This window comes from Manis pentadactyla, chromosome 13, assembly GCF_030020395.1.
Source record: "Manis pentadactyla isolate mManPen7 chromosome 13, mManPen7.hap1, whole genome shotgun sequence".
NCBI lineage: Eukaryota > Metazoa > Chordata > Mammalia > Pholidota > Manidae > Manis > Manis pentadactyla.
In genome coordinates, this window is record NC_080031.1 from 19,577,773 (window position 1) to 19,600,836 (window position 23,064).

Here is a 23,064-nt window from a genome sequence, read left to right on the forward strand (position 1 = left end):
TTCTGGTTCATAGTGTCCCTTGCTCAAGGTCTTTGGTGCCTTTGAACACAGGAGATATAGGAATACCTTAATATAGATTGTTGGATAATTTGGATATTGTTTCTGGATGCAGACTCCAAACCCTATTCCCCCGTCCTGTCGGAGATTCTGTGAGCTACTTCATAATCTCTAATGAAGCTCCCGAAGATGCTTCTGGTGGATGTGCTCACTGACACAAGGGCATAAACTAGGGAAGAAGAGAGATGGGTGGAATCAAGGGGTTTAACATAATATTGAGGGAAAGGGAATCCCCAGGATTATGGTTAACAAACCCCAGGATGCAGGCTCTGCAACAGTCTAAAGACTAGCCAATCGAGGTTTAAGAAAGTATACGGAAAGCCCCAGGCAGAACATTTCTAAAAGAGAAATCTGATTTAGTACCTGGTGTGGTTTATGTAGTTAGAAGAGGTGTACACTAGTGGAAATGAATTTGGGAATGAGTTAATGTGTATTAAGCCAAGCAAATGACATAATAAGAAAATTATTAAATATAGGATAGATACAATTTTGTACATGCAAGGCAGTGTAATCATAGCACACTACATGACTCAGCTGAGACTAATTTTACATGGTAAAAATTCAGACTTGATTTAACCATAAAGTTTTTGTATCTACATGACAGGCTGGGGCAGGGGAAGTCTCTGTGTTAGGATGAAACAGAACTTAACCCATGCCATTTGTGGTATGAGTGCCCACAATCTCTAAAACTGAAAAGTCTGCAAATACTAGGAAAATAAAGAAACAGCTAAAATATGTAGGAGTGATTTAGGAATGGGAATGAGGGAGACAGTGTATTAGTCAGGATTCTTTAGTTGCATACTATAGAATTCACTACTTTAAGGTAAAGAAGTGTTTTTTTTTAAGCATTAAAGTAATTTACATAATCTCTTGGAGAATCCAAGAATGAGGCTTATGTGCTACTCAAGCAATGTCTTCAAAATGTATTGACAATTCAGAGAAGCATATATTGGACGTTGCCTCCAAACTCAACAGCGTGGCTGTGTCTTGGCGATAAGGAGCTCAAGAAGGCTTCTGGCTCCTGCTGCTCTCGGCTTCAGGTACCACTGTGACTGCTAAGTGCCCCTGTAACAGAGGAAAGCAAATAGAGAAGACTACTGAGGTTCATATTACCATGCTCAACTTACTTTATGTCACAATGAAGTCATAATGTGATATTTAAGTTGCTAATGTGAAGGACATGTCCTCCCGGCAAGTAAAAGTAAAGGTCAAGTTCCAATATTTGTCATGATTTCATCTGTGCTCTTCCAACTATGTCACAATTTACTCTATGGTGTTCATGCCTGACACTTCCTGCCAGGAGTCTTTATATCTACATTCCTGGATGTTCCTAAATAGGAAATCTACACCAAATATTGGACTTTGGAGCACAAAGTATACAGAAAAAGTCACCTTTTTATCTTAACTTTTCCATGTAGCTTATCAAGAAGGGAATGTTGAAGCTTGTGAGGCAGAAACATGAAAATATCTTGGAGAGAGAGAAGCTGGCACATCTCATGGAAGGAATTTATTACTTTACATAAGTGCCCATTAGAGGTGAAAGGAATATTCTGGAGAGCTCTCACCTCAGCAATTTGTATTAAGCACCAAAAAAATGGCCCAAGCAAATAGTACTCATGGAATGTGGAAGACAGAGTCCTCACTAATATCTAGGATTGGTAGGGAAGGGTCCCTCAAGTAGGACCTATATCAGGAAGGCAGGGGTTATAACTTAGATAAGAGAAGTGAGGGAGAGCGAACGTAAGTCAGAGACAATGTCTTGGAGTATTTGCAGCCAAGGATTTGTGGAAGCAGCTATTGAAAGATACATTTGGGAAAACAAAGAGAAAAAGATGGTGACACAATCTTTTACTTTGCTCCCTCCAAAGTCCACTGAAGTGACAGTACTAGGATTTTTGTTTTAAGAAATGTTACAAAGAGAGCATACGGTAAAGGAAAGAAGATAGTAGTAAAATTTGAAAACAGATGGACACATAGAAACCAATTTATCAAACCCTAGAAAGTTGAATCTTAAACTGGCAGTGAGAAAAGCTAAGAAGGAACACAACTGTCCACAGAATCCAAAAGGCTTAGGATTTCATGGCACTGGCTTCCTCTGGATGTGGAAGGAGGCTAAGGAAGTTTTGTTGAAAGTCTATGAAGCAGTTGGAGCCTCGGACTCCCTCGCATTCTCTGGTAGCAGGATAAACTCCTCTCTCTTCTTGATGGAAAACCAACTTTCATTTTCTCGAGCAAGTCAAAAAGGGAGTCTCCGAACTGAGAACTTCCAGGAACCATCGGCAGTGTAGTTGTCATCGGGAAAACAAATTGATTTGGTGACCTTCACAAGTTGGATATTGGAAATTTCAGGATCTTCTTCCATGTAGTGGGGAAGCCAGGCCTGTCCCTTCCAGGAGGAGGATTGGAAGATCCTTCACTGTTGCATATGACCAGCTCTTAGAGATGCCAGTGTCGGAGTTTCACCCAGCCCCAGCCCCGCCAGATCACCATTCAGGGAAGCATAATCACCAAGCCTATCCTTACACCCAGTTTTGAATCAGCATTTTTTTGCTCTATACTCAAATATGAACCAACTACTAAGGATTATCAGACATTTGAGGAAAGCCTTACACCTGAAAGATAGAAAACAAAATGAAAAAAAAGATGTAAAAAGAAATTTCAAAGAAACAGACCATGCAGGGGGAAAAAAACACTTCAAAGCCATTGACATTTTAGTATTTTCAGAGAGATTAAAGAAGTGCTCCTGTGAAACAAGAACAGGACAATCAGACTGGGAGTTGGAAGGGTGGGGAAGGTACATATACACAAAAAAACTAAGGGATCAGAATGACCTGTTGGAAATTGAAATTTTGAAAGGGGAAATGAAAAAAACAGAACTGAAGGAGTTTGGAGAGGTAAAGATGAGGGGATTTTTCAAAAGAGAGAGTGTAGTGGTAAAGGGATAGAAAAGTGGGAGAAGAAAAGATACAAAAATTAAGGTCCAATCCATGAGGTCCAATATCCAAATAACAGGAATTAGAGTTAATGTGCATAGGAAAAATGTAGAGGAAGTCATCAAAGAAGTAACTTAAAAAAATGTCTCAAAACCAAAGCACCTGAATTTTGAGACTGAAAAAATTTAAGAACACTGGGACAGCAAAAAGCTTCTATGAAGAGAGAAAACACACAGCAAACAGGTCATACATGGAGGCCTGAGGACCAGTTCCATCTTCCTTATTCCTCACGCCATACACACAAGACAATAAAACAAATTAATAAAATAAACCAGTTAGAATGAAAGGTATAATTAAAATCAGAATTAAAGATAAAATTAATGTACAAAAAGGGAAAAACCATGAAGGAATACTTACCTGCCTCTGGACAGGGAAGCAACTTACCGAATATAAAGGACATGAAAGACATTACAAAGGAAAAGGTGAACAGCACCATAAGGCATTGGAATGTATGTCAAACACACTTTAAGTGAAATAGAATTAAAGTTATGAACTAAATGGCAAACTGGGAAAATCCTATGAGCCCATATTCATATGAGCAATATTTAAATTGTGAGGTCAGAGACCTTTTAGGAGCAAGAAGGTGTCTGTGAGCCAAGGATGAACAGAGATAAAGTGTAACCCCTGGAGCGGCATTTGGGAGGAAACAGCTTGGTTTGTAGCCGTCAGTTTCAGCAGAGAAGTGGGGGCAGAACCAGAAGGTGAGAGGGGGAGGAAATGCGTTTCTGGACGCAAACTATTTTCATGTATGTTTTCAACATGTTTAAAATTGAAATGAAGGTGAGAGGGAAGACGGTAGCTTAGGTCAGGAAAGAGAGTGATAACTGATGATTTAAGAGAGACAAAGATGACTGTGATATTTAATAGACTGTGTCCTGGAATAAGGGGGAGGTGTTGATTTAAGGAATTTAACAGAAGAGATACCCATGGAGAGAACAGAGAAAGTTCTAGAGATGGAGACACAAGCTGTTGAGTTAAATATACATTTTTCTAAGTTTCATTTTCTACTCCACTGATTAGGGGTAATAATAGTGCCGACTTCATAAACTAGCTGTGAGCTCTCAAAGAGATATTATATAGAAAGTGCTTAATAAAGGGCCTGGCAAAGTGAAGTGCTAAGTATAGGTGTCTCTTGCAGTTCGTATTATATAAGGTATAAATTATAAGTGCTAAACAAGAACTACAAGAGGAGGAGGAAGAGATGGTGTTTTTTGGGTCAGTAAGGGAAGATATGGGACCAAGTTGATGTACTTGAGAAAGGGTGGAATTTAAGGACAAAGATGGAAGGGAAATATGGGAGAAATAATGGTGGAAGAGGAAGGCAGTTTAAAGTTGAATAGCATGAAGTGAAAGGGAAAATTTGAAGACATCAATAAGATAGTTAAATAATGTCCTGAGTTCAAAAATCTGTTTCAAGCATCCCATTCTCTTTCTAGCTTACACTTCCCAGGGTCCTAACAGAATTATTTGACCTAATGGAGAAATTCAGCCCACAAATCAAATACTCTTTCATTCTCCATCTCTACCCTCATGTTCTCATCTACTTTTTACGCAGGAAAATTTAATTATGCATGCTTATAATCACCATTTTGTCCCTCCATCCAGTCATCAGTACCCTTGTTTCTCTCTCCCTGAAATATACCTGCCTGGAAAAGCCCTAACCCTGCTGGAAGCTTATTCTTTAAATGCTCCTCCTCTATGGGGAATAATTCTGTCATTGGCCTGTGTGGAGTTGCCAATAGTAGTGCAAAGTATGGGGGAAAATACCACAAAGTTATATAGTATGAGTTAAGGGCTGATACCCTTGTAAGAGTGTGTCAAAACAAGGCACACAGCCTTCCCATTTCTTCAGAATTCCACAGAGAGAAATCCCTTTTTTGGGAGGAATCCTGGGCGTGTCTTGGGTTTTGTTCTAAGGGAGGGGCCCCTTCCCCCATTGCTCTTCCTTCGTATAGAGCTTGGTGACAGCAACTTTATCAGGAAAGGGACACACAGACTTGGGGAATCAAGTGTCCTAGAAGTCATGCCAACCATATACAGGAGTGTCTGGGAAGGCCAGCAGCCCTCTGCTTTAGGAGGCAGCTGGGGACCTCACGTTCCTTTGCACGTCCCCCAGCCATGGGAAGGAAGCCACTGTTCCCACAGGAATCTGAACTTGAGCATTTTCCATCCAACTGGGGGAATATCTAGGGTCATTTTTGGACAAGCTGCTCCTTTATAACAACCTAACCCCAAACTCTGAGTGTTCATTAGGTATATCTGGAATAGGAAGAGGGAGATGTTGTTCTTTAGAGTTTAAATAAATTGCATTTTCATACTCCCTAAGAATGAGCCAGATTGTCATCAACTCCCCCCACCCCCATTTATTACAATATGTCCTACAAAGACCTGGAGAAAGTTTCACCAGCTGTGACCCTCCATCTGTCCTCTGATGTTCAGGTTGAAAAAGGAGAAGAGTGTATTGATCCTCCTTATCCCACTTTTTGCAGATTCTTTGGTGCATGAGGGTCCAGCTAAGGCAGAGGTCACTTACTGCTCACTTCATGGGTCCCTGCCATTGGTATTCATGTCTGCAGCAAACACTGGTTTGACGCACTCTTACAAAAGCCACCAGCAGGGGTCACAGAGAGCAAGTCCTTCCTTTGGTATTTTTGCCCCAAACCCTAGACCCAAAGGAAGAAGGGATTATATTTAGTCAAAGAAGCCAAACTGGCAACCCCCCTGGGGGCAGTAGTAGCAGCGGAATGGGCCCCAGCCCCAGCTGCCCTTTATCTGAATGGACCGCCAATAAGGAAAGACAGGTGCTTGGGGACCACAGGAGGCATAGGGCAGGCAAGCTGATCTTTTGAAGTCTTATTTGGGAGACAACAGGGGGAGGAAAATTAAATGCCTGGACCTCTAAAGGGAATGGGATTACCTCGTCCTGGGAGCTCCCCCTCACCCCATTTCCTTGGCCTGACTTTCACCTCCACATGGCTCTGTGCAGACCCCAGCACCAATGGTGCTTTGTGCCCAGACCACCGTGCTCTTTCCTCTGACACTTTCCTCCCATCCCGGCAGCTTTCCCAGGGAAATCTTTCCATTCCTAAGAAGGCCCTGACATATGTATTATCTTCAAACCCCACAAAACCTGGATCTGCTCTAGGTTTCTCACAAATTTCCAGAGAATTTTTCCTGAACCAGTAATTCACAAATTCCCAATTATTCTGTAAGGTGACTCCAAGTGGATTCAGAATCTCTAGGAAGTCTCTGATTTCATACACCAGCTTATGATAGGAGTAGGCATGTTTCGCCTCTTAACAAGTGAGTCTTTTATTCCTAGGTCTCTCATTCCTTTGAGGCTGCTTTCTGGGTCAAAGGACAGGCTTGCTTTCTCTGGCCCTTGCTAGTGGCTTTTGTAAGACTGTATCAAACCAATGCTTGCTGCAGACCTGAGCTCTAGTCTCTGTAACTCTGGCTGTGGAAGGAAGCCATTTTTTTGAGCTTACAAGTTTTTTTATTTTTAAAATATGATTTCAGATTTGTTGAGGGTTGGCGGTCCTCTTTTCCTTTTCTATTTTCTTATAAGAAATCTCAGAGAAAAAAATTCAGGCAAAACACCAATGTTTTGTGAGCGGATAACACTGAAAAGGATGCCACTTACTAGAACAAGGAAGGGTAGGTCAATTGAAAGAGCTGGTTGGATAGCTGATTGGATTCAGTTGTGATTAGACTGGGGATGATGGAATTGGGGTACAGCCGATTTGATTAGAATTTTGAAGAGACATAAATCTTGATCAGCAGTTTGTTTCATTTGGCGAGGTTCTCTTGAGAAGAGAGAGTATATGTTTTCTTGAGAGAAAATAATCGCTAATTTTATCCTAAACAACTACCAGAGGAGATCTCACTGAAAAGATCATATTTAAGCTCAGCCTTGAAGGGGTAGGGGAGCTGCCTATGTGTAAAGAGCGTCAGGTAGGAGGAGGATTGCAGGCTTTTCTGAGACCCAGCCAGGAATAGGAGAAAGCCCGGGCGGCCCAGATCATGCAGGGACGTTCAGAACATTTGGAGGATTCTAAGTAGGACAGAGTCAGTATGTCCAAAGTTTAAGGTGAAAGCACATTATTTGTAGAGGGGAAAAACTAGGAAATTATAAGAAAGGACCACTTGATATGCTAATGAGAGAGTTTGCTGATGTATCTGTTTTTCTACCTTAAACAAGAGAATGTTTCTCTTGTTTCACTGCTAAGGACACTTGCTATTTGTTTTTACATTGAAACACTTTATCTTACTGTAGAAATTTTTCTGAATGGTTTTCAAGTAAAGAGTTTTCAAATCATGAATGAATGTTCAATTTTATGAAATCATTTTTTGGTACCTATGAGATGATGTTATTTTTCATTTCCTTCATTAATATTCTGATTATATCATTAGATCTTGTGATGCTGAATCATCCTTGCATTCCTGAGATACAGTCTATTAGATCATGATGTATTATTCTTTTAGCATTTTGCTTTATTGGTTAGGTAATATTCTATTTAGCTCTAGAAAATTGTCTTCTTATCTGTTTAAAATGTTGATGTCAGATGCTCATAACATTCTCTTGAGATTTAGAAAAATTCTCTACTATATTACTAGATCTGTGCACTGTTTAATTCCTAGTATTGTTTATTTCTACTTTCTAGACTTTCTTATCAGTTATGCTCATGATTTGTTGCATTTCTTAGTCTCTTCAAATGACATTTTTGGCCATCGTCCTTCTATTTTGTATGTATTATTTTTCATTAATTTCATCTTTATTCTTTCTTATTTCTTTACTCCTCCTCCTTCCATTTCCTAGCTTCTTCAATCAAATGTTTAGTTCATTTGTTTTCATTCTTGCATTTTCTTTTAATACAGTGAAATATGTCTCTTAGTCTTCAGTGCTTCTCACTCGAAACTATGCTTTTAAATAAACATATGAAAATTTTTGAAAATCATAACCGCCAGATGAATGATCACAATTAGCTATTCTGATGGCTGTGTAACCAGCACCCAGATTCCAAACAAAATATTAACGTTTCTTCAGAGAACCCCTGATGTTCCCACTCACAACCTCTCTTTCTCAAAGGTAACCACTTCTCTAACTTCTAACATAGATTACTTTACCTCCTTCTTTATATATACTTATATAAAAAGATGAAATTTCATGTAAAATTGGAATAACGGATTTGATATTCTTTTAGGTCTGGATAATATTGCCCAGTATTATGTTTGCAAAATTATCCCTATATGTTCATGCAATTTGCAGTGCTCTATTGTATTCCATTGTAGGGACTGTACCACAATGTATGTCCATTCTACTGTTGATGGACATTTGGGTTGTCTCCAGTATTTGCTACTAGAAATAATATTGTTGTGAGCATTAATGGAGGTGACTTTCCATGCACAGCTATACAGATTACCTAGACATGTGGTAACAGTTGAATCATAGCACATGTGTATGTCCAGTCTTACACATGCAATAGTTCAATTTTAATAGATACTGTCCAAATAGTTCCCCAAAGAATGATTTCCATTCTCTCTATGAGGGTATGAGAATTCCCATTCTACATCAACACCACATCCTATATTGTCAATTTTATAAAAATTTTAGCCTTTCTTTGAGTGTGAGATAATATCCCATGGTGGGATCCCATGGTATTTTACTTGTACCCCTGAATAACTTTCTCCAAACATTAATGTTCAAGCTTTTGTATTCTTTCTTCTAGGTTTTGTTTTAAACACTGTCCTGGAGACACTGCATTTGGAAGACCGAACACCCAGGACTGGGTGAGTCAGGAGGCCTCAGAGAACAAACCCCAGTGCCAGCTGAGGAACACCACAGAGTTGCACGTTCAGCCTCCTGTACCAGCTTCTGCCCAGAGGGCAGTCTCCTGGGGAAGCAGCAGGCCCAAAAACATCATCTCATTTACACCACAGTCCACGGGTGGTTCCTGCTGACTCAAAGACACTCACACCAATTTTGGAACAATAGCATTTTCCACCATGCTCAACCATCCAGACCATACCTGAAGACTTGAGAGTTTGTTTGTTCTTCATAATGGAAGCCATGATGTCTCAGGCTAACTGTACCCAGAACCCAAGTTGTAGAATCATGACCTTCTACCCAACTGAAGAAGAGTTTAATGATTTTGAGAAATACATTATTTATATGGAATCTCAAGGTGCACACCGAGCAGGTGTGGCCAAGATAATCCCCCCCAAGGGCTGGGAAGCCAGGAAGACATACAATGACATCGGTGACATCCTAATCCCCAGTCCCCTCCAGCAGGACGTCTTGGGCAGGGCTGGTGTGTTCACTCAGTACTCCAAGAAGAAGAAGGCCATGACGGTTGGGGAGTATCGTGACCTGGCGAACAGTGCTAAATATCAGGCACCCCCACACTCAGATGTTGACGATTTGGAGCGAAAATTCTGGAAAACCCGGCTCTACAGTTCACTGATCTATGGCGCTGATGTCAACGGCTCCTTATTTGATGCAAACACCAAGCAGTGGAACCTCAGACACCTGGGAACCATTCAGGACCTGCTGGAGCAGGAGTGTGGGGTGGTCATCGAAGGCGTCAACACACCCTACCTGTACTTTGGCATGTGGAAGACCACGTTCGCGTGGCACACTGAGGACATGGACTTGTACAGTATCAACTATGTGCACTTTGGGGAGCCCAAAACGTGGTACGCGGTGTCCCCGGAGCATGGCTGGCGCCTGGAACACCTGGCCAAGGAGCTCTTCCCGGCCAGTGCCCACAGCTGCGGGGCCTTCATGCGGCACAAGGTGGCCCTCATGTCTCCCACTGTCCTCAGGAACAACAGGATCCCCTTCAGTCGCGTCACGCAGCAGGCTGGTGAGTTCATAGTGACATTTCCGTACGGGTACCATGCTGGCTTCAACCACGGCTTCAATTGCGCGGAGGCCATCAACTTCGCCATGCCGCGCTGGATCGACTATGGCAAAGCGGCCTCTCAGTGCAGCTGCGGGGAGGCCAGGGTCAGCTTTCCCATTGATGTCTTCGTGCGCACCCTGCAGCCTGAGCGCTATGAGCTCTGGAAGCGCGGGCAGGACCGGGAGGCAGTGAACCATGTGGCTCCTGCGGACGCGGGCAGCCAAGAGCTGGGCACCTGGAAGGAGTTGTGGGCGACCAGGAGAGCCGCGCTGGGCCTCCGGGACCTGCCACCCCGCCGTTCACTGAGCCCTGCCAGGCAGGTGGCCGTGGGGCGAAGGGGCCACCGCCGTGCCACTAGGCTGCCTGCATCTCGGCACTGCGTGCGGGCGTCTGATCCTACCTCTGTGGCTCAGGGCGGGGATGCCGCTTGTCGGTCCCTGGAGCACGGCTCAGCCCTGCTGACAACCCAGGGCCCATCTGACCTGGGTCTCCACCCAACTGGCAGGCGTGGTCCTGGCCGTCGTCCTCGGGAGCAGGGGACTCAGGAGCTGACTGACCAGGCCCCGGCCAAGAGGCGCCTCTTGCTCAGCACAGCATTAGCAGCTCAGGATCCCGACGCTCAGGCCCTTTCTCCAGATGGACCCTCACTGGACAACCCTGCACCACCGAGCCCTGCGTCCCCGCATTCTGCTCAGGCTTCCGGGTGCTGCAGTGTCCCTGCACCCTAAGCCCGGGGGTGTGTTTTGGTAGCCCGCTTCTCTTACACGTGGAGGCTCCCTAAGTGTGGGCACATGTACACCTCAGAGCCTTCACAACGTGCGGTGCTGCCATGGGACCTGCTGAGTCCATATTACTGATGAAAACAGCTTATTTTTCCTCCCAGACACCACTATCTCTTTTGACACTGGATGCTTGTCTCTGCAAGTGGTGGTAGAGCAGCTTCTTCAAGCAACTCTATTCAAGCTCTATTTTACTTCATGTCAACACCCTCAATTTGGACCACTCTTCTCAATAAAAAATCCCCATATCCAGCTGTTACTTCATGTCTGATGAGTTTTTGCCATACTCAATCTTGGAAAAGCAAAGGACATTCATAATGAAAATTATATAAAGATAGAATGACCTTTGTTCTTGCTGCCATGATCTTCCAGGCCTCATTTGTTCTTCTTTTCCCAATTTCAATAATTGTGACATTAGACTATTCATTTGGGATTGTTCTTCCTTCTTTAATTATGCCTGGGTTGCTATATACTTTCCTCTTAAGACTGCTTTTGCTGCATCTCACAGAAGTTGGGGCTTTGTGTTGTTGTTGTCATTTGTTTCCATATATTGCTTGATCTCTATTTTAATTTGGTCATTGATCCATTGATTATTTAGGAGCATGTTGTTAAGCCTCCATGTGTTTGCGAGCCTTTTTCCTTTCTTTGTACAATATATTTCTAGTTTTATACCTTTGTGTTCTGAAAAGTTGGTTGGTAGGATTTCAGTCTTTTGAATTTACTGAGGCTCTTTTTGTGGCCTGGCATGTGGTCTATTCTGGAGAATGTTCCATGTGCACTTGAGAAGAATGTGTATCCTGTTGCTTTTGGATGTAGAGTTCTGTAGATATCTATTAGGTCCAGCTGTTCTAGTGTGCTGTTCAGTGCCTCTGTGTCCTTACTTATTTTCTGTTTTGTGGATCTGTTTTGTGGATCCTTTGGAGTGAGTGGTATGTTGAAGTCTCCTAAAATTGCCTCCTTTAATTCTGTTAGTATGTGTTTCATATATGCTGGTGCTCCTGTGTTGGGTGCATATATATTTATAATGGTTATATCCTCTTGTTGGACTGATTCCTTTATCGTTATGTAATGTCCTTCTTTATCTCTTGTAACTTTCTTTGTTTTGAAGTCTATTTTGTCTGATACTAGTACTGTAACACCTGTTTTTTTCTCCCCATTGTTTGCATGAAATATCTTTTTCCATCTCTTGAGTTTTAGTCTGTGCATGTCTTTGGGTTTGAGGTGAGTCTCTTGTAAGGAGCATATAGATGGGTCTTGCTTTTTTTATCCATTCTCTTACTCTGTGTCTTTTGATTGTGCATTCAGTCCATTTACATTTAGGGTGATCATTGAAAGATATGTAGTTATTGCCATTGTAGGCTTTAGGTTCGTGGTTAGCAAAGGTTCAAGGTTAGCTTCTTTAGTATCTTACTGTCTAACTTAACTTGCTTATTGAGCTATTATAAACACTGTCTGCTGATTCTTTATTTCTCCCTTCTTATTTCTCCTCCTCCATTCTTCATATGTTGGGTGTTTTGTTCTGTGCTCTTTTGTGTTTCCTTTGACTGCTTTTGTGGGTAGTTGATTTTATTTTTCGTGTTTAGTTAGTATTTGGTTGGTCTGCTTTCTTTTCTGTGATTTTATATTCTCTGGTGACATTTCTCTGGGAGCCTTAGGAGTGCTCCCATCTAGAGCAGTCCCTCTAAAATACCATGTAGAGGTGGTTTGTGGGAGGCAAACTCCCTCAATTTTGCTTGTCTGGGAATTGTTTAATCCCTCCTTCATATTTAAATGATAATCCTGCTGGATACAGTATTCTTGGTTCAAGACCCTTCTGTTTCATTGCATTAAATATATCATGCCATTCTCTTCTGGCCTGTAAGGTTTCTGTTGAGAAGTCTGATGATAGCCTGATGGGTTTCCTTTGTAGGTGACCTTTTCCCTCTGTCTAGCTGCCTTTAATACTCTGTCCTTGTCCATGATCTTTGCCATTTTAATTATTATGTGTTTCGGTGTTGTCCTCTTTGGGTCCCTTCTTTTGGGACTTCTGTGTGCTTCTGTGGTCTGAGCACCTATTTCCTCCCCCAGTTTGGGGAAGTTTTCAGCAATTATTTTTTCAAAGTCATTTTCTAGCCCTTTTTCTCTCTCTTCTTCTTCTTCTTGTACCCCTATAATGCGAATATTGTTCCATTTGTATTGGTCACACAGTTCTCTTAATATTCTTTCATTCCTGGAGATCCTTTTATCTCTCTCTGCATCAGTTTCTCTGTGTTCCTGTTCTCTGGTTTCTATTCCATTGATGGCCTCTTGCACCTCGCCCATTCTGCTTTTAAGTTCTTCCAGATATTGTTTTATTTCTGTGTTCTCCCTCCCAACTTTATCCATCAGCTCTTGCATTTTTCTCTGCAGCTCCATAAACATGGTTATGACCTTTATTTTGAATTCTTTTTCAGGAAGATTGGTTAAATCTATCTCCCCATGTTCCCTCTCAGGTGATGTCTGTGTGATCCTGGTCTGGATCAAATTCTTCTGCCTTTTCATGGGGATATAAGTAGTCATGAGCAGTTGACGCACATATTAGCTGGGAGAAGAAAGTCCTTTCCCGCTTGCTCTTCGCCTTCCTCTACTGCGAGAACAGCAACCCCTAGCGGCTTGTGCTGGGCAGCTGCGTGTCAATGGGTCTCTGAGTCGGCCTGGGCAGCTGTTGGGGGGAGGCTGTGCACAGCTGCTGTGGGCCTGGCTGGTCTCAGGCTGCTGTCCCGCTATGGCGGGGCTGCGCCAGAGGGGGAACAGGCGGGAGGCTGTTTGTCCCTATGAGGGGCCTCAGAGCTGCCCTTCGGCCCAGGGTGTTAGGGCACCTGGAGTTCCTTGGGATTCCCAGCTGCTGGGCTGAGTGTGCTGGGATGCTTCCATCCATCTTTGAGGCTCCTGTCCCTTTAAGACTTTCAAAAAGCACCCACTTTTCTTTTGTCCCAAGAGTGCCAGCTGTGGGAACCCGCTCCCAGGTTTTACGGTTCCATTTCTCTAGTATCCAGCACACCACACACTGTGCGCCTGCACATCCCAGTGCAGATGACCAGGATAAATAAGGGTATTTAGCAGTCCTGGGCTCCCACGCCTCCCCTGCTCCAACTCCTCTCCTCCTGCCGGGGAGCTGGTGTGGGGGGTGCGCTCAAGTCCCACCAGGCCGCGGCTGTCTTACCCTCTTCATGAGGCACTCGGTTTTCGCAGGTGTAGATGTAGCCTGGCTGTTGTATTATAGCTTCTGGTCTCTCTTTAAGAATAGTTGTATTTGTTGTATTTTCAAAAATGCATATAGTTTTGGGAGGAGATTTCTGCTGTCCTATTCATGCTACCATCTTGGCTCATCCCTCTTCTCAGCTAGTATTTTTATATTTTTAAATATTTTTCATGTCTATGCTCCTGATGGTTCCTTACAACATACCAGTGAAGTCAATGAAGACGTGTATTCTTGTCCTTGCTGGACAGGTGAGAGCAGGAAGCATAGAAGGGTTGAGTGTCTGCCAAGTCCTCCAGCCAGTTACCCACTAAGTCACCTGGTCAGTCACCCACTAAGTCAGCCATCCAGGCCACCCAGCCAAGTCACCCTGCCAAGTCACCTACTAAGTCACCCACTTAAGCCAATCAGCTAAGATACCCATTAAGCCACCCAGCTAAACCCTCAGCTAAGTCATCCACTAAGTCACCCACTAAGCAACCCAGATAATCCACCCAGCCAGTCACCCAGCTAAGCCACTCAGCTGAGTTACCCATTAAGCCACACAGCTGAACCCCCCAACCAAGTATTTCACTGTCACCCTCTAAGCCACTCAGCGAAGGCCCCCAGCTGTCACTCAGCTGTCACCCAGCTGTGGAGCTGGCACTTGAGCCCAGCTCTTCCAGCCCAGTGCAGTGCTCCCCCTGGTCAAGTTCATATCACTCTCCTGGAATAAACAAGGACCCCCCCAAGTCCTCTATCGAGTAGTGTCTAAATGTCAGGAGGAAGTGCTATTTCTTTCCAGAATAAACAAATCATAGTAGGAGGAATATGGGGCTCAAATCCAGGAAACTCGGAGTCTAGTTCCAGGCCTGCTCCTGTTACTGTGCGGCCCAACCCTTTGAAACCTTGGATGTAACACATTTCTTAATTTCCCCCCACAAACTACCGTGAATAGGTGGTGTGAAGCCCAGTTGCAAAGTAGTTTGCTCCAAGCCCCGACCCCGCATGTGTGAAAGCTGACACATGTCACGTCACCTCTCTGTGGCTGTCTTCATCTACACCAAGACCAGTGGGCTTAGGAGTTCTGGGAGGACCTCAGGGCTCTATCTGCTAAGCTTCAGAGCATCTTGTTCCTCGGCTGAAAGCTGAGGGAAGTAACCCCCATGGACAGGCAACCTCCTGCTGCTGGTTGGAAGGACGCCGGTGAGGGAATGAGGGATTCAGGGATGATGACGTGGTAACCAGCTTGGGGGGAACCTCAGGTGACACTTACACCTCACACGGCCTGTTCAGTCCTTTGAGGAGGAGAAGGTAGTCTGCCTCCTGGGCTCTGTCTGCTTTGGGCCTCATCCACTGAGCAGACAAGAAACCTTCCTGAGTTGCTTGACTCCTGCTGTCAGAAAGATCATCATGTAAAACCCTTGTGTTTCTGAGGGGAAACTGAGGCCCAGAAAAGTTAACTAACTTGCTCAAGGTCACACAGTAGGTTAATAGGGAACCAGCAGAACCTACTCCAGATGTAGGTGTTCTGACAAAGATTACTGCCCACCATCCAGAACCTTCTCTGGTCTTTCCCTTCTTGCAGTTAAATTGCCATTGAAAGGAGCAAAGCTGCAACAATATTGAGACAACTCCATTCAAGTGGCGTTTTGGACATGGGGTTTTGGAGGACTTCACGGTAACACTGTCCAAGGCTAACAACCCCAGCATAAGTCTTGGGGCTCTCAGAGCTCCCACGGCACCCCCAAGTGCTGTCTCCTCCTGGCACCCACAAACTGTGCCTAAGCCTGCACAGCCTGTGGCAGGGGCCAGCCCCTATTCCCTCCGGGACAAGGAATAGCCTGGGCTGAGGCAGCTGCAAGCACAGGGCAGAGAGAAGCGTGAGCAGGTCCCAGAGATGGAGCAGTGTTCCGCTGGTCATAACCAGGAAGGAGGGGGACCTCCTGACAAGTTTGGGAAGCAGTTACAAGCCACTGACTTGATTGTTTTCCTTTATCTCCATGTGTTGATACTTATTACTTGGCTTGTTATCTAAGGGTTATTTAATCTATGTTTTGTAATTACTTCCCTTCTATCTTTCCCTCAGATGGTCATGCTTTTTTATTTGCTTTGAAACACGGACCTACATTTTCACATGTGCAGGAGTCAATTATGCTGCCAGCTTTCCCATGGTGTACAGTGAAATGGCTCAGTCAGGGTCTGGATGCCTTGTCCCCCATCCTCACCCTGGTCTGGGAGCCCTCCCAGCCCTGAGCTTTCCCCACTCCTGCTCAGCTTGGACCCCAGAAGGCTGGGAGGCCAGGGAAAGAGGAAAGGCTTCCCCAGGAGGCCCCTGGTTCCCTAGGGGAAAAGGGTCTGTTGTGGGCATGGGTGGTAGGGATAAGACAGGCAGCATGGCGGCAAGTGTGGATGGTAGTGGTTTCAGGAATGAGACTTCATGGAGCTCAGTGTCTGAAGTACTTGATACACCACACGCATGTCTGCCTGGGCTGGGCCTTGGACAGGTGGAAACCACGTTCTCCAAGGGGGAACTGCATCAGGGCCTGATGAGTTCGAGGGCACTTGCAAGTTTAATAGGGAAACTATTTAAAATCAGGCTTTACCAGAAAATCCAGGCCCTTCTGCTGCTATTCTTAGACAATCTCTCAGGTTTCTGTAGAGGGCACAGAGGGAGCAAGCATCCTGGCTGAGATCCAGATCTGGTTTTACCATTCATATGCTGGGCGAGGTTCGGCAGAGCACTCAACATTTCTGAACCCAGAGTGCCATTTAACACAGGGATGTTAATACCTCACAGGAATACTGCAGAGGTGAAATGCACTGAAGTGCAGATGACACTTGCTCTCTGATTTAGTAACTAGAAGATTAACAAAAGAGATCATTGATCTAGTTTAACACCTGCATTCTCAGTACTTGGTATCAACACAAGAAGCAGCAGACTCAGGTCATGCTGCCCTTGTTACCACTGTTCTCACTGTCTGAACCTAGGAATCAAAGAGATCTGGATGGCGGGGGACATTTGTCTGTGAAAGTGATTTTCAGGCTAATGTGCTAATAAATTTTGGTTTCTCCATTTGGTCATGTAGCACATGTTTATTAAGCTTCTGCTGTTGGAGGAGCCCCACAGCAGAGTTGGGAGCCCAGTCATGCCATGGGAGGCTCTGCGACTTGCAGGGCATGAGATGCAATGCCAAGACTCCCTGACCTGAGAGACAGGTCCACCTTTGTACATGGCCAGGAAGAGGCACCCAATCCAGACTGGGTCAGGGAGAGCCTCCCAGAGAGGGTGACGTCTGTGCTGGAGAAGCAGGGGAGGCAGAGGGAGGGCATGTGAAAGTCCCAAGGGCACAGTCCTTCATTCACTCAGTCATTCATTCACTCACTGATTCATTCTGCAAGTACTTATGAGAGCCTGCTGTGTGTTGGGTGCTGGGGATGTAGGGTGGTATAGAGCAAACCCTTGCCTCTGCCCCCACGCAGCTGGCTTCCTGGTTGGAAGAATGTACTGAGCATTTGGAATTCAGACACTGTTAGGTGCTCTGCAAATAAACTCCAATATATCAGTGCCTTAATGACTGAAAAATTCTTTTCTAATTTCTAATTTGTAATGAAAATTTCCAAATGTGTCCATTGAGTTCATTGGCAGAAGGCTGGCAGAAAGGGTGCCGGATCATGGAGGATGGCATTTTTGGGGCACGACATCCATCACAAGGCACATGGGTTGAGCACATCGACTTACCAGGGGGCTGGGAGGTCAGTCTAACCAGGTCCAGGAGGAGGACAAAAGAGGTTTGGTAAACATCTCTGCCTTAGGAAGAGGGACAAAAATCAAGACAACTAACATAATTTCAGTTTAGTGACAATTGCTGGGAAGAAAAGACTGACATAACAGTAAATGAATATCTGTGTGCATCATGGGACTCTCCGTGTGAGTGTCTGCAGATGACCATGTTGACGCGAGCCTATGTTCTTGCTCCTGAGTGTGTTTCTGTGTGTGACAGAACGACTGTGCATTAGGATGACTGTCACCTGCTTCTGTGTGAGTCAGGAGGCAAACCTCTGCTCTGGCAGGCCTGTCACACAGCTGGAGGGGACTGGATCCTGAAGGGTGACTGCCCAGAGTTGCAGGATGGGGCTGAGGGTTTGGGAATGTGTAGACTCTTTATTGAGTCCAATGGGTATTTGTCTCAAACAGGAATCTGGTCTCCACAACCCATGTCCCAAACTTGTGCCGTGGGGAAGCTGTCTACTTCCTTCTCCTGGGAAATCCCTATTGCAGCCAGAGGGCACTGCCAGGTTCAGGGAGCTGGTCTGGGTGTGCCTGGTGAGGGCCCAGGGGCCAGTGGGGTTGGCTCCCCTGACCTTCCCCACAAGCAGGCATAATCTGGGTGCCAAAACCCCGAAGTGCGCTTGTTAGTACTGTGATTTAATTGTGAGGGCCTCACTAAAACCATTCTGAACATAAGTGAGAAGTAACCCTTGACAGAGTAGGGGTGGCAGTCACCCCACATTGAATCCAGTCTGAACATTCAGAGAGCTGGAGGTGATTTCAGCTGAAGCTAAATGAAATGAGAGAAGCATATTCCTGAGGCTGACTCACACAGCACTGTATATGAAGCCTTAATGATGACAAACCAGTGATGGAGAAAATACAGTCCTTTCCTGTTAACCAGACAAGGATATACACATTCTCCCCGGACTGTGGAAGGTAATCTCCAAAGCTGTAGTTCACATCCCACCACTTTATGAATACTTGGACTGGAGCACAGCGCACAGACACACACACGAGCCCCTGCCCCAGAGCCGACCTTGCAGAGACCCAGCCTGGGCCGCCTCCCAGCAGGTGGAATCTCTCCTGAGGCAGAGACCATGGGTGGCTGGTGAGCTCTGTGGGGTGCAGCCAAGATGAAAGCCAGCGCAAAATGGAAAGCTCGCCTTTGTGCGGGGCCCAGAGTGGCAGATGCCCAACACTCCCCAGTCATTGCTCGGGCCTATGGGGACCCTGTGGGAGGTGGTTTGAGTCACATCAGAGATAAGCCCCCGGGGAAGTCTGTGTCTCTTCTCCTGAGATGCCATTTGCTATCCAGCCTCTGGGGGAGGGATGCACAGTCACTGTCATTTTCTGTGGTGACACCTGCTGGCAGGAAGGGTGTCAGGAGCACCTGACTTGGTGCCTGAAGACCTGAGCACCAGCCCTCGCTCCACGATGCCAGGCACGATGCCCTCCTCTCAGCCAAAGCTCCAGGCTCCCAAATGCACACGGGTGTCTGTAACGCCAGGGGGAAAATATTTTCCCAGCCTGGGGCAAAACACCTTTGAAACTGAAATCAGTCAAAGGGAGAAATTAAGTGGGAGAAACCCATTTATATAATTACAAGCAGTTGTCCATATCTGCTTGCCCATGTCTCTGGTGACCCAGCTGCCAAAAGGGACCCCACCCAACCTCTCAGGTCCAGATATGCCCCCCTCCCCAGTGTAATCACCTATTGATACGGAGATGGACTACTTCTTCCCACCGGAAACACCTATTTTAATGGAGAGGCACTAAGGCCAGGCAAGAGATTCTGGAAATATTGCAATTTTACCCACAGTACACCCCTCCAGAAATCTCTCCTCACAATCTACTCACTCCCCTTCTTCTGCAATGGTCCTTGGGTGAGAAAACTGAAGCCCTGTAACCAGACTAATAATATACATTAACAACAGCAGTAACATCATAATAATCCTCAAGCTGAAGGATTCAGCTAGGTCCAAAGTCCTATGCTGGTTAAGTCCAAAGCTCATCCATTCCACAGGTGGTCGGTGGGAACAGGTAGGGAGTTCAGAGCAATCACCAGGCAGCAGCTGTATCCGGGAGCCACGTCCAGGCCACAGGGCCTGTGGAAGAAAAAATAATCTTAAGGGCAATAAGATACAAGTTTTAATGACACCAGCATAGGCAAATCTTGTCTATCAGGTAGGATGCATGCAAGAGAGTGTTCCTGTGATAGGACAGTGGGAGGAATGGGTTCTCATCCTGGTCTAGTATATTAGACTTTCACTCCCCGACCTGTGGGCATTACAAGTGGGTAGATATATAGGGCTACGGGGCTACGGGAGGTACATGCGCTGGCCATAAAGATAAAGCAAAACTTTCCCATAAATGCTCTTATCTCCCAGATGTTTTTGGTACACTACTGTGATCTTTGGGGGCCACTCTGCTGTTACTACACGAATACACAGGAGGCCAGCTTCCAGGCCTTTTCCCCAAGATGCCAGAAGGCCCAGCCATCGCTGGTCCATGTGTCGAAATGTCCTGGGCCACATCCACTCAACAGAGTCTCCAAGGTTTAATGCAGTAGGGGCTGGCAGCAGGATGTTGCTCTGCTGGCCATATCCTGGCTTAAATAACTCCTCTTTGGTTTGTATGTATGTTTAGGAGAGGCAGCAAGGTGCGTGAGCATATCCACAGGGCTCAAAGCTCCTTTATGTGGTTTCTCATTCAAATGCCACAGCACTGTCCATAGGCGAGCTGACCAGCCCTGTAGATTATTGTTGTCTGACTTCAGGCCAGATTTCAACAAACCATTGTACCTCTCTATCATGCCTGCCCCAGTAGGGTTATATGGTATGTGAAACTTCCACTTTATCCTTAATTGCTGCACCCATTCTTGTAATGCATATCCAGTAAAATGGGTGCCTTGATCACTGTGAATCACCTGTGGCCTGTCATGGGCTGCAAAGAGATGCTCTATATCTCTTCTGGTGGTTTGCTGAGTGACATGACATACAGGAAAAGCAACCAACAGGCCAGTATCTGTGTCCACACGAGTCATGGCATACCGATATCCTTCTGATATGGGCAGAGGTCTAATATGGTCTATCTGCCACCTGAGAAGGGGTATCAGCTCCTTCACTATTGTCCCGTGTTGCTGTGGGACTCAGTGTAAATCCCTCTTAGAGCACACAAGGCACTCCTTCCAGGCTCTGCTGCCTTCTTCAAAGGTCAACGACAAGCCCCACTGAAGGGCTACAGCCGACATTGTCTTTTGCCCCGCATGCAATAAACACTGATGTAACCATTGGGCTACATCAGAGGCAGGCTTTCCTTCTAGCCAGCGCACCTGGGACAATGTGTCTGCTTCATCACTTGCTGGGGATGCCAAAAGCAACTGGCCAGTCACATGATAGACAGTAACAGTCTTAGTCTGACCAGAGGCCCATAGGTCTTGCCACAGCTCTTGCCCCCAAAGGGGCCAGTGACCCTGGTCCAGGTGACTCTGGTCAGTAGCCACAGAGTCAAGCCCCGATAGACTGTCAGTGCAGACAGCTATAGGGGAGAGCTCCTGGGTGATCACAAGCCATACTGCCCACAACTCAGCCCATTAGCAGCTATTTCCTTCTCCATCCTCCATCCATATTGTCTCAGTTTTAGGATGGAAAGCCACAGCCCTCCACTTCGGGGGTGGCCCATGACTGGAGCCATCTATACAGTCATGGGCATCTTCAGGTATATGGCTTTCTCGTCCTAATAAGAACTCTTGGCTACCAGTGGTTCAAAAGTAAATTCTTTCCTGCTTTCCACTGGTATAAGTCACTGGCCCCAATAAGCGTTGGAGTTCTCCACTTAGAGGACTATTGGAGAGGGCTCTATGCTGCTGTAAGTATGTACCCCATATGACCAGTGTAGATGTCCCTCTGTGGCATTTGGGTCCAGTCTCTCACGCACCCCATGATGGGATAGGTGGTTATTATCTTGATTGGAGCTGTTCTGGTGAAGGGCTCCATAGCCAGTAAGGCATGGTACACAGCAGCCAGTTGCTTCTCTATCAAGGTGTACCAGACCTCTGTGCCTTTCTGTAGTTGTGACCAGAATCCAATAGGTTGGCATGTCCATTCAAACTGCTGCCAAAGGTCCCACCCATGATCATCTTTGGTTACATGAACATCTCGCTCACAGGGCCTTGGTGACTCCCACAGCCTCCCGTCTCCAGAGGGAGCGGGTGTGAAGGCCTCCGGGGTGTGCTGACTCTCCCCAGGCGTCAGTCACCATAGCTGTTTGCCTTTTCCTCACCTGGAGAGCCCAGAACTTAGAACAAGGAGCACATGTGCCTTGGCCCCTTTGGGTGACTCAGCAAGTACCGCAGCCTGGGTGCCCAATAAGCAACAGAAATCTTTTCCTCCTACCGCTGGAGTCTGGAAGTCCGGGATTAGGGTGCCAGCCTGGCTGGGCCCTGGCGCGGGCTGCCTTCCAGGTGGCAGTCTGCAAACTTCGGGCTGTGTCCTCATGTGGAAGGAAGGTCAGGGGAACCATGGGGGAGCCTCTTAAACAGCACTAATCCCATCCACGAGGGCTCCACCGTCATGACCTGATCACCTCCCAAAGCCCCACCTGCTAATGTCATCAAATTGGGACCTATGATTTCATAGATGGACTTTGGGGGACACAATGTCAGATCCCAGCTACATGCTTCAGACAACTCCCTAGTGGGGTGTTTTTCACACTCAGCTCATCAGAGCTGTAGTGATTCTAGAGGGGCCCCAAACTAGTCAAAGAGCGTGAGGTGCCTGGGTGTGTGTGTGGGTGTGTGCGTGTGTATGTGTGGGCTTCTAACTGAGCAGCTCTGTGTCCTCAGCCTTACCCGAGGGGGCAGAGGCCTTGTTTGAATGACATCAAAAGCTCCTATTGCCCCTGGAGAGTCAGATACCAAGGAAAGGGTTGTGAATATTAACCACAGTCCTTGTCCTTCAGAAAGTCTGGACCTGATGGGGAAACAGTTCCATGTGGCTGAAAGAGCATGAGGCTGGCATGCTGACATTCTAAGTGGGGGGACAGGTGAGAACTGGGAAGCAGCTGAATGGGGCAATTGTAGGCTGTGGATGGGCTGCAAGGAAAATACAAAGCATGACTCACAGAGTGGCTGGGCAAGGGGGTGTCCAGAGACTCCTGTGAAGGGGCATTTGAGCTGAGACTTGAAGGAGGAGGGGCAGTGCAAAGGCCCAAAGGCAGAAACAGGTTTGGTCTATTTGAGGCCCAGGATGGAGACTGATGTGAATGGGCCCTGAGTAGAGGACAGAGGGTGGAAAGCGAGGGGGAGGTCCTATAGGGCCAGAGGATTTGGGACAGAGCAGGCTAGTGGGAGAAGGTGGCC

The 23,064-nt window shown here is 46.0% G+C and overlaps 1 protein-coding gene across 1 annotated transcript; it reads left to right on the top strand.

The window, feature by feature from the left end:
- Window positions 1-9,033: 9,033 nt before the first annotated feature.
- On the top strand, window positions 9,034-10,683 carry LOC130680470 (lysine-specific demethylase 4D-like). Its single transcript, XM_057491096.1, has one exon. The coding sequence runs from the start codon at window positions 9,112-9,114 to the stop codon at window positions 10,681-10,683; it is 1,572 nt and encodes a 523-aa protein (XP_057347079.1). The 5' UTR covers window positions 9,034-9,111.
- Window positions 10,684-23,064: the final 12,381 nt, after the last annotated feature.